At 48.9% G+C, this 12,538-nt stretch overlaps 1 protein-coding gene across 5 annotated transcripts in view; it reads right to left on the reverse strand.

The window, feature by feature from the left end:
• EEFSEC (eukaryotic elongation factor, selenocysteine-tRNA specific) overlaps positions 1-12,538 on the reverse strand; it is a 249,570-nt gene that overhangs the window by 159,766 nt on the left and 77,266 nt on the right. For all 5 annotated transcript variants that reach the window (XM_032336962.1, XM_032336797.1, XM_032337040.1 and 2 more), the window contains exon 2: positions 1,483-1,690. In XM_032336962.1, the coding sequence (XP_032192853.1) occupies positions 1,483-1,690 (208 nt within the window). The remainder of the gene's footprint in view (positions 1-1,482; positions 1,691-12,538) is intronic.

The raw sequence follows: 12,538 nt of genomic DNA on the forward strand, positions 1-12,538 counted from the left end.
GGCAGCGCTAGGAAATCTTTTATGACATATTTGGCCCATTCACAGGCCTGGAGCTTTAATTTAACCAACTTGAGAATTCTGAGGGAGAGCTGCAGGTGTTAGATCTGAAAAAAAAAATCATAAATGGGAAGGCATATCAATCTTTATGACGGGGAAACAAAAACACTCTCTACTTGCTTGCCCTCCACAGGCAGGAGAAGGAGAGGTGGAAGGAGCAGGATATTGTCTCGGGCTGCATAGCAAAGAGGAAGCTTCGCTGTCTCCCAGTGACCGCTATTTAGTATTGATCAAAAGGCGCTGGCCCGCAGAGGAAGAGAGGAATTGATAAAACAATGAGGTTTGCCAACACTCTGTGCTCAACAAGGACGTTTTCTCATTTTCTTGACCACATCAGAGTAAGTCACTCCTGCAGCCGCCTGAACAAGCCGGTGGCTCTCTGTCCCACAGTCCCCCCTCCCTCCAACTGCCCTGCAACAGTGCCCAGCAGCACTGCTACCTTGCCACCCCCATGGACCATAGCAGAGTCAATCACTCGACAAGTCCTGTTGCTTCTCCTGTTAAAGGTCTCCCCAGTCAGCCTCTCCTCCCTCCACAGCCTGAACGCAGACCACACTTCTCTCCCTGGGAACACCACCATACTGCCTCTCCCTGTCTGTTCTCCACTCCCCCAGATCCTCGTCACCAAGCCATCCTTCCACCTGCTGCCAGCCATCTCTGGATGGGAGAACCTCTCAGCCACTTCCTTGCACAAACTCTTTAAGGACTCCCTACCTTCTATAACACGAAATCATAAACCCGTTGCCATGAAATACTATGAAGTTCCTTTGTGATTGCCTTTCCCAGTTTCCCTTCCAACAGCAAAGTCTGCCCATCCATCCATCCATCTAATTTTACAGGTCTCTGTGACAGAAACATCCAGGTGTCCACCAAAACCAATGTCCCCCTTTTGATGACCCAGCTGTAGCTAAGCAGATGGTGAGGGGATCCGTTTCCTGGCCTCTCTGACACCAAGGCATGGGTGACATAAGCAGATAGGACTGAGTCCTCCCTCACCCACAGAATCTGTGGGAAGGGTGTGTGCCTCTTCTAGGTCTGGGAATTCCTGACACTCTGGACCCTCCTGCAAACGTGAACACAGTAGCGCCTGAGCCTGGCTATAGCCTGGCTATGCCACCCCACAGCGGAAAGACAGCAAGACGGAAGAAGCCTGGGTTTCTGAATGCTGTGCAGAGAAGAACCCCCAACAGGTCACGTTAGGAAATTACCTAGAAAATCAACTTCTAAATTTCCTTATGCTTCTGTATTTTTCAGTCTCTTGCAATAGCATCTTCGCCTTTGCCCTTGATGAGAGTAAGTGCCAGGCAAGATCCCACTCACTAGGACCCACAGCTGATACCTGTGTGCCCAATCTGTGTTAATGACATGAAGTGTGCCCCAGAGCCAGCTTATACAAGCAGACACTCCCTTCAGTAACAAACCTACTTGGTGTTCTCCAGGGTCTTCTGCATTTTCTTGGTCATTTTATCAATCGCTGCCTGTCTCTTCCCTTCAGCTAAGAGGTCTGTTTTGTTCAGCACCACGATCAGCTTCTGGCAGGCAATCTGCCCAATCACAAGGCACTCTGCTGACTGGGTCTGCATCCCTTTGGTCACATCGATGACCAGCATCATCAGATCAATGATCTGGGCCCCTGCAAGGAGAAAGAGAAGACAAGGTTAGAAAGGGAAATGGAGGAGAGGATGCTCCAGAAAGTGGCCTGATGTTTGAGGTTAAGCAAAATCAGCCAAATTAAAGTATTAAGACAAAAGTGGGTGGGGTGGGAAAGGAACAACCCCCACATAGCTCCTAGCCCCGGCTGCAGGGGAGGGACTCTGACCACCTGATTCCACGGAGTCCTCATGACAAAGCACCATGAGGGATGGGCGTCTCACCTCATCTGGAGAGGAGGAAACTGAGGTCCATGAGACACAGATAGCTCACCCAGAGCCCCAGAGCCAACATGCAGCAGGGCTAGGGAACCACCAAACCCACCCATTTTACTGCCTCAATCTTCTCACTTTCATTCCATCCTACCAAGGAAAAAATGTCCAAGCAGAAAAAATCTCAGTTGTAGACTTGGTAAATGCCTAGAAATCTGCCTTGCCAAGACAGCAGACAGAAAGACCAGAAAACTCACAGGGAAGCATGAGGTTTCTCTCCTCTGTGGCTCCTGGGTCTTCCCCACGCGGGAGTTGGGTTTAGTTGTGATCCTCCCACCCATGGCTCCGTTATAGCTACTCACTTCTTTTGTCCTTTCTGTTCTGGGTGGGAAGCTCCTGCTCTTTCAGGGAGGGTAGGGGCAAGTCAAGGTTCAGCTACCTCAACAGTGAATACCATGTATGTGAGTATGTGAGTGAGAGTGTGTGTGTGTGTTTCTATATATATGTGTGTGCGTGCATGTGTACATATATGTGTGTGTTGTGTGTGTGCATTCTATATGACGTATGCATGCCTGGTTATGAGCATCCCCTAAATACACAGCCACACCTGAGCTGAACAACAGCAGAGGGACAAATTTCAGAGGAGTCCATGAAGGGAAACTGCCCTGACCCACGCTGGGGAGACTAATGAATGGGATGTGTCCTTTTAAATAGGATGTGCAGTCGTTTTACCAAAAAAAAAGTGCTATTTTGGGTATACAGGAATATGCAGAATTTACCCCTTCGCCCCAGAAGGGATTTTTCAGGACCCAATTATCATCATGGTGATACCGAGGAAGCCTGCTCTGTGGGTGACCAATGACCCAAGCTCACCCCTGGGAAAGGAGGGAAGGTGAAAAGAGGCAGTCTTTCCTGTTGGCACATTTACCATGTGCGCTCGTCAACCACCTAGTCTCCACAACCAGTGTTTCAGACCAGGTGGGACTCAGAGTCTCAGGGTGACTTGCTCTAGACCAATCGGCACCAAAGAACACCAGACACTAGGGAGCCTAGCTCCGCTACTAAAGCACTCTTTCCTGGCCACCTCTGACCTGTACTATTCCTCCAGCATCCCCCAGGAGAAAGAGTAGGTGTCTCAGCTCTAGGCAGGCCTCAGAGTGTCCCAGCTATCCTTCCTGCCCCTTTGCTCTGCCCTCCCCAGCCCCTTCTCTACCTCACCCTGTTCCAGGGACAGAGCGGAGCTGTGATCAAAGGGGCCTGGCAGAGCAGGCCATTGCTCACAGAAGCCAGCACTGGCATCTCCCTTATCCTACCTGGAAGTAGAGCCTAAGCCTTGCTACAGCCACGAGGGGGGATGGGGGATATACTGGTTCCATTACCTATACTTTTTCAACCACTGAGGCCTAAAAACCTCACTTCAAAACAATGAAGACACCCATTCATATCTACCAAATCTCTGGGATCCATCTCTATTGTGGCCCCAAACCCCATAATGCACACGTCAGGCCCGCATCAACTGCCCCCTAATAGGAAAAAATTGTCCCTGTGAAATCCAAACAACCTCCCAGAAAAAACTTTCTACAACTATATGGCTGATTCATAACACTGAGCCAGGTTCAATCAGTACCACCTCTATGAAAGTCAATTTGGAAAGAGCTATCAGAATTCACATGGTCTTTGACCCAGCCAACACCACATACGTGTTCGTGCTTGTTGTAGGTACAGCTGGGAAACAGGCAAATGTCCATCAGCAGGGGACATGTAAAAAAAAAAAAATACTGTTACCTCCATGCAGTAGAATACTATCCAGCCATGAAAAGGAATGGAGAAGCTCTTTATTTACTACTACAGAACAGTCTCAAAGGGGAAGTGAGTGACAAAAACAAACAGCAGAACAATGGCATCTGTGTCAAAAGGTGGGGAAAGGTGTGTATATGTGCTGTGAGTGATCGCTTCCATGTGCATAAAACATGTCTGAAGGAATCTAAAAGAAACAACTAACTTTTGGTAGTCTGTTGGGAGAAGAGCTAGGTGACAAGAAATGGCATGGAGTTAGAAGGAGACCTGACTTTATCTTCTTCTGCACCTTTTTTTTTTCATGTTCGTCATTTATTTTTTAATAACTTTCTGTTTTTTATCAATATACAATGTATTATTAGCCCCAGGGGTACAGCTCTGTGAATCGCCAGATTTACACACTTCACAGCACTCACCATAGCACATACCTTCCCCTATGTCCATAATCCAACCACCCCCTCCCTACCCCCCTACCCGCCCCTGCAACCCTCAGTTTGTTTTGTGAGATTAAGAGTCTCTTATGGTTTGTCTCCCTCCCGATCCCATCTTGTTTCATTTTTTTCCTTCCCTACCCCAAACCCCCCACTTTGCCTCTCCACTTCCTCATATCAGGGAGATCATATGCTAATTATCTTTCTCTGACTGACTTACTTCGCTCAGTATAATACCCTCTAGTTCCATCCACAGTCGTCGCAAATGTTAAGATTTCATTTCTTTTGAAGGCTGCATAGTATTTCATTGTGTGTGTGTGTATGTATATATATATACACCACATCTTCTTTATCCATTCATCTGTTGATGGACATCTAGGTTCCTTCCATAGTTTGGCTATTGTGGACATTGCTGCTATAAACATTGGGGTGCATGTGCCCCTTCGGGTCACTACATTTGTATCTTTAGGGTAAATACCCAGTGGTGTGATTGCTGGGTCATGGGGTAGCTCTATTTTCAACTTTTTGAGGAACCTCCATGCTGTTTTCCAGAGTGGCTGCACCAGCTTGCATTTCCACCAACAGTGTAGGAGGGTTCCCCTTCCTCCGCATCCTCGCCAGCATCTGTCATTTCCTGACTTGTTAATTTTGGCCATTCTGACTGGTGTGAGGTGGTATCTCATTGTGGTTTTCATTAGCACTTCCCTGATGCTGAGTGATATGGAGCACTTTTTCATGTTGTTCTGCACCTTTTTTTGAAGATCTTTTTATTTGAGAGCAAGAGTGTGCATGCACATGAGTGGGGGGAGGGGCAGAAGGACAGAGAGAGAATCTCAAGCAGACTCCCCAAAGAGCATGGAGCCTGACTCAGGATTCGATTTCACAACCCTGAGATCATGACCTGAGTTGATATATCCAGAACCAGACATTTAAATGACCGAGCCACCTAGGTGCCCTCTTCCATACCTTTAATTTTTTTTTTAAGTTTATTATTTCTTTGAGAGAGAAAGACACAGCAAGAGAGGGAACACAAGCAGGGAGAAGGGGTAGAGGGAGAAGCAGGCTTCCCACTGAGCAGGGAAGCCCGATGTGGGACCTCAATCCGAGGACCCTGAGATTGTGACCTGAGTAGAAGGCAGACACCCAACCGACTAAGCCACCCAGGAGCCCCATATACCTTTAAATTTTAAATAGAGGCATGTACAATCCACTCAGAAATAAACAAAATTATGTAAGTACACAACTAAAGAAAAATAAAACACTGATCTGTGTTTTTCCCCTGCTAAGAGCCCTCGCTGTCCTCTTACTGAAAGGGAATGCATGGTGTGACTTTGGGCCCCCCTTCTAACTTGTAGTCCAGGTACACTCTCCCTGCACTGAGCACCATGGTGCACCTCACAGAGGCCTTCCGGGTGCTCCCTGCCCTGCCCCAGGGGCATATGCATACAGCTGTGAATACACACAGAGAGAGAGAGAGAGAGAGAGAGAGAGCGAGTGAGCCTGAGCCTAGCCCACCCCAGAAGATGTGACCTTTCCTCACGTCCTCCCACCACAAGCAAATCTGTCACCAGTCACAAGGATGTGTGGCCAGGTGTTGAGGGAGGGTGGGACAAAGCATGCAGGTGAGTGGGAGAAGGAAAGCCCTGGGTTCCCATCCTGTGAGCCATTCTCTGGGAAGACTGGAGAGCCACCTTCACACAAAACGGTCGCAGCGCCCGACCAGCTGACCCCCAACTCTAGTGGGCAAAGCAGTGCCTACAAAGGCAAGGCTATTCTATCCCATGGATGACATAAGGACTTTTCAGGAGTAATTCCAACTGCCTGGTCTCCCTCTAGAACCTAAACATCATTCCCTACCTAACGCAGACTATCACCGACCCCACTATATAGATGAGGAGTTTGGTCACTTGGTCACTTGGCAAGTAGGTGTTAGAGGAGCAATTTGAATGCTGACACCTGTTCCCACCTATGTGCCACATGGCCTGTCCTTCTGCATGGGGACCCAGCCCCTCTCCGGCCTCTTCTCCCACAGTCCTCACCTACTCCCTGCTTTATACTGAGCATCAAGTCACACCCCACGATTATTCTCACCCTTCCCTGCCCTGCTTTTGCTCCTGCTCCCCTACTCAGACTTCACCTGCCCCCGGCCCTTCCTCCCTGCTGACACCAAAGCTCAGAGCTTACAGACCGCAGCCTGGGCTGTCGGTCTGGATTTGTAGCACCCAGCACAAGACCCAGCTCGGGCACAGCCTGGGCAATCTTTGTTGGGCTGACCTGAGCAAATGATAGCTCCCCCCATGTCCCGACTCTGTTCTTTCTCGGAGATTCAGTTCCCTGTTGGTATATAACACTACCCAGGAATGCCTTTGTCTGGGCCCAGTAGCTGGAAAGGGAAGGACTCGTGAATTCCAGGCATTTAGCCAAGCTCACGGATGATGCCTGTTGGGCTCCTGGGGACAGAAATGAAACTGGCCTGACAGACCCAGGAAGACAAGTGCAGCCAGGCCCTAAACTCTCAGGCTAGTCAGGATTTCCTCTGTGGCCTTACTCCAGCATCTACAAGCCGCCTTTGTTGCGAGAGGCACACAGCTCTGCTCCAAAAGACCAGGCTCTTCAGCAGACCTGTCGCAGCATAGCCAACATCAGGCACTTCTAACGGAAACCAGAGGTCACGGCCACTTGACAGGTCCCACTGAGAACCAGGGGTCAGCAGCAGGCAACTCTGCCCACTGCCCAGCAGCGGCTCTCAGTCACTCCTGCTTCTTCATCAAACTTTTGATCAGACGACAGGAAGTGACATAACTGGCCCGTCTTGTCTTTTTCAAAATCCCCAGTATTGCCACAAAATGAATCAAACAGTGTCATTCCCAATTCCCACGAACCCGGAGTAGGAAACCATTCTGAGAGGAGAGGGGCACAGCGAGCGAGTGGGCGGGAAACACAAGTCAGGAACTTGCAGCTTACAAATGACCCTCTATATTTTTCCGACTATCAGGGCTTTTCATCTAGTTGTTCTGACTATAGATCCCTTTAAAGGTTTGCAGAATAATTATAACAGGGTTAAAGTTTCTCAGTACTTTAAAAAGTTATAATTTCCAATTCTGTAGATTATACATCTTAATCATTTCAAAAATAAAAAATAAAGAAAAACTCACAAAGGTCAGCATTTAACAAAGTGTAAGTTATCTGTGAAATGTAATTTTCCTTCTAAGACTCCAGAAAAAAAAATGTGTGTTCAGAGAAAAAATGTTTCGGCTAGAGAAACAGAACATAAAACTTGAAACATTTTAGCAAGCTCAAAATCACATCTTTAACCGTAAAATTTGATTTTTTTCATCAAAAGCTATGAACACCCAAAAAAGGAGAAAATAATATTAAATCTAAAATGAAGAGAAATGTATTTTTAACTGGTGACTTACTAAATATTCAATAAACAATGTAAGTATATTGTCATCAATAATATACAACTCGAGTGGCCATGTCTATCTTATTATTATGACCCAAATGCATCAGAACTCCATGTGGCTCAGCGTCCTCGCGAGCTTCGTGAGCGTGAGGATGGGAACGAGCCCAGCCAGTGGGCCTCAGTGAAGACTAAAGGACACATCACGTGGAGAGGGCTCAGAACAGCACCTGGGCCACAGGAAATCTTCAATAACGTAAACAGATCTGATTGCTTTTCCTTCTACAACTCCACTGTGGCACGCACATGGTAGTCTACAGATTTGCTTCTCTTCATTGCACCTCAACCTTGCCATGTGGTTATCACAGATGAGAAAACAAAGGCCCAGAGAGGTGAAGTAACCAAGTCAAGGTCAGGAGCAAGAACTCAGTCAGAGCAATGTGAACTTGGGCCCACCGACTTCTTTCTACCAGAGCATCCTGTGGCCCTGAGCAATCCTGTGTCCAAAGTGAAGAGCTCACTCTGTACATGGTTGGGGACACATGTGCATGCCCCTGTGGGTGTAGGAGAACAGCACAGCAGGGGTCCAAAGTGCCCCTCGGGGCCCAGGGCAGGAGGAGGAGCTGCAGCTCCACAATCCAAAGGTGCTATCATTATTGCTATTGTTTTAATTTATTTATTCAACATATTGCTTGTTTCTCCATTTTATGGGCAAGAAGACTGAGGCTCAGGCAGGTTAAATAACTTGCCCCAAGCTGTCCAGCTACGATGAAAACCCACTACTGGATTGACACCAATATAGGCTCCCCTGCCCTGGCCCTGAGGCTCTGCCAGGAGAGGTCAAGACTTCCATCACATGGCGGCCACTTGGCCCCCTTATGGAGAGTCCACTCAGGTGTGTGTCCATTTTGTGCATCTCAGTTTTCCTCCCTTTGCATACTGTCCCCAAAGTACAATGACCTGGATTTCCCCCTTTCAGATTCCTACTGGCACAACAGAGTGTACATCAGTATATTGGGGATGTCTGCCTGCCCTCCACAGCACAGAATCAGAGGGTCTGGAAGTGGAGGAAGCTTAGCAAAGAAGGTCAATGTCCAGGTGGGGAGCCAAAGGCCACATGGGGGAGGAAGAGGTGAGAGCAGGACTTGGAGGCACCCAACCAGGCATTCAAACCACAGCCCCACTGGGCGGCCTCCGCTTCCTCATCTGTAAATCAGAATCTAAACAAAGATGCCCACAGCAAGAGGCTGGCAGGGGACTCAAAGGGATAAGGCCAGCAGAGTTCTCACTAAGCGGAGCTGCATTTAGGGCTGTCAATGCTGAGCCAAGCTCTCAGCCCAGCCTCACATTCAGAGTCGCACTGCTCCCACCCGTCCAGGAGCCCCCCACTCCCCCGCAAACACATGTGGACAAAGGAGTGAGGTTACCAACTAATGTGGGTTATGGAGAAGGAAGAGCCTGCCAAGCAGTCAGGTATGGGGTCCCCATGGCCTCCATGGGCCTAGCACCCACCAGGGCACAGGCGGCATGTCTGACTTGCACACACTGTCTGCCAGCCCCTCTTCTCGCCCTCCCTACCTCTCTCCAGGACCTGCTTCCCTCACTGGAGTCACATATTGGCAATGTCCCATGCCACTACACAATTACCATGGGTCACTCTGCCCACTGTAGGATGTGCCGGGTGTCCAACAGACTGGAGGCGCTGGCCAGGCCCAGCCCCTCCTGTGTGGGATCACAAAGCCCAAGGAGGTCCCAGTCACAGGAGGAGGCTCTAATGCCTGTGACCCTTGTTCCTCCCAGATGATCATTTTCATGAACATCTTCAAAGGGAAGTTTTTAAACACTATTTATCCTCTCTGAGCTCTAGTTCCTCATCTGTAAAACAGGGACCATAACTCCATTTTGATTCCTATGGACCTGGTGGAAAATCTGACACGGAGGTTGGAGGCAGCCCAGAGGGATGGCATACTTGCAAGTGGGACACGTGAGCAAAATAATCCTTAGTGGGAGTTGCTGCCCTTTAGTGGGAGGAAAGCAGCAGCGGCCTGGAAGCCCACCTGCAGTCCCTGGCAGGCACCAGAGAGATGCAGGGCAGGGAGGCAGGGAGTCCGAGTGGCCCGTCCCCAAGAGCAGGCACCCCTTCCCCCCTGTCAGATTCGTAGCCTCAGGCAGACAGACCTCCTGACCTCTCAGAGTCTGGGATTCCTCCCCTGTAGCCTGCCAACCCAGAGACCAACATGTTAAGAGGCAAGGGCCTGCAAAGCACGTGGCACATACTAAGTGCTCAGTAAACACAAGCTGCTATCCTATCAGTACTTGTATCATGATTCCCGGCACCATAAAAGCTCCAAAGGGACCATCTCCTTCCTGCAAAGGCCCCATGCCCTTTAAAGGCTGAGAAGAACAGAGAATATTAACAGCAGCATGGAACAAACACTACCAATACCTGCCCCAATCCAGCAATATCCACAATAGTGTCAGTATCCACGTGATAGTATAGTGATAGTGACAGATATAGCGAAAGTGACAGTATCCACGATAGTGCCACACGGGGCACTGGTGAGTGCCAGCCATAGCAGCAAGCCCTGTGCCCGCCAGTGCGCAGGAAGTCCTTATTGTTCTAACCCAGCCTGCAAAGTTAGGGTCCTCCACAAACATCTTGCCAAATTCCACCAGACCAGCAGGGAGACACCCAAGCAGATGAATCTGGGCAGGCAGGACTGGACATCTTCAATAAGTCATCAAGGTCCCACGGCACATTAACAACCCTGCCTGTCCCCAAACTTCCTACTGCCTCATACCCTGGCATTTATGCCACCTGCCGGCTCCTAACAGGCACACGGGCTCACAAGCCCCACTTGATGTGTGTTTGCTCTGCCCTAACCAAAGCCCATGAAGAGGAGACTCTCCCATTTTAATACAGAGAAATCTGAGGTCTCATCACATCACAGTAAACAGGAGAGGCAGGGCTAGAACCCAGGGCTGACTGACTTAAAAATGTCTTCCTTTTCTACTGCCAGCTGCCTCTTGGCCATTGCCGCATCTCCTGGGAACTCTCCAGCATCATGAAGAGCAAGCGGGAAAGGCCCTAAGGATGGGAGGAGGAAGGAGAGCTAAAAAGGTGTAAAGACAAGCCGCCAGTGTCCTCATCCTCCAGGACACATCCCAAACCAGAGGCGCGGTCCTCCAGGAGGCAGCGAAAGGAGGCATTCATCAGCACCAAAAGAAACCCCGGAGGAGAACAATGGGAGCGATGTTAGCAGTGGAAGAACAGGGGAAACAACAAAGAGAGCCCGTGTAAGAGACCAAGGAAACAAATACACAGCTGCTGACAAGACCAGACAAATAGAGGTGCTGGGCCCCCGCCAAAAGGAAGAAAAGCCAAAAAACAATAAACGCTGGAGACTGGTGGCAAAACCCCCAGAGAGCTGAGGGAGGGCAATGGTGCGGATAGACTCACGGGCTGTGAGACTGAGATCGGGGTGAGTAGCCTTCCTTCTCTGGGCCTCCCTGTCCACATGTGTCAACCAGGGGATGGGGGTGGGGAGAAATACTCACCTGGGACACAGGGACAGCAGGCAGCCGTCTAGATAAAACTAAAGTTGAGGCTCTACCTCACACATCACACCAAAATAAATTCCCAAGGACCAAAGCTTTAAAAATAAAAATATAGGGGCCTCTGGGTGGCTCAGTGGGTTAAAGCCTCTGCCTTCGGCTCGGGTCATGGTCCTGGTGTCGTGAGATCAAGCCTCGAGTCGGGCTCTCTGCTCAGCAGGGAGCCTGCTTCCTCCTCTCTCTCTCTCTCTCTCTCTGCCTACTTGTGATCTCTGTCTGTCAAATAAATAAATAAAATCTTAAAAAAATAAAAATATAAATATAAAACCATAAAAGTCCTGGAAGAAAACACCTGAAAAAAATTTTTATGATATTAAAACAAAACCTACCTAGGAAAGACACAAAACCCAGAAAGATAGAAAAGAAACAAAACAAAATAAAACAAAAATGAAAGACTGACAAATTCAACAACATAAAAATCAAACATTTCTGCATGGACAAAAGTATGATAAAGGCCAACAGGACTAGGGACACACCAGCCACAAAGGACTAGTCTCCTTAATAGTTAAAAAGCTTCTTCAAACTGCTAATAAAAAGAGCAATGACCCAATCCAAAATGGCAGCAATCTCTACAGAGAGCTCACACTAAGGGTATTCACTGAGCACCTCCTACTTGCCGGCCATAGACTGATGCTTGGCACACCAGAGATGAGGACATAGGACAGTCTTACAAGAGGGACTCGCCAGCCAGTGAAGTAGGGCTAAAAGCCAACAACACATGTAATACGTGAGTCTCACAGGAGAGGGGAGGATGGTTAAGAGTCCTGGGGGAAAGGAGAGCAGGAAAAAAATGGCTCAGGAATGCACAGGAGGCAGGAGAGTTACAATTTTAATTCAGGCTGTCAGGATGGGCCTCACTGAGAAGGAGATATCTGAGCCAGGACTTGGAGGAGAGGACCTGGCAGTTCACCAGGGGAAGAACATTCCAGGCAGGGGGAGGGAGCGATGCAAAGACCCTATTGGGTGTCAGGGGGTCCGGATGTCCAAGCACCAGCAAGGAGACTGGGTCAGCTGGAGGGAAGTCAAACAAGAAGCAAGGGCAAAGAAAAGAAATACACAGAGCTCAGACATATAATAAGATGCCCTACCTCACCAATAACAAGAAAAATGCAAACAGAAATGGTGCTAAGGCTCTAGTTTTTTCACCTGGTGGGTTGGCAAAATTATCCCACAATCAAAGGGCCAGACGAGTAATAAGTCCTTGCCCTGCCAGGTGCTGCTGACTACATACACTGACACTGAGCAACCTCCACACAACCTCGCATCACTACCCCTATTCAGAGATGAGATTAGGTCACAGGACTGGGAAGAAAGGGCTAGAATTCAAAGTCAAGCTCTCCCAGTCCAGTGTTTGGAGTCATCCCTTCAAACTG

This window comes from Mustela erminea, chromosome 1 (genome assembly GCF_009829155.1).
Source record: "Mustela erminea isolate mMusErm1 chromosome 1, mMusErm1.Pri, whole genome shotgun sequence".
Lineage (NCBI taxonomy): Eukaryota > Metazoa > Chordata > Mammalia > Carnivora > Mustelidae > Mustela > Mustela erminea.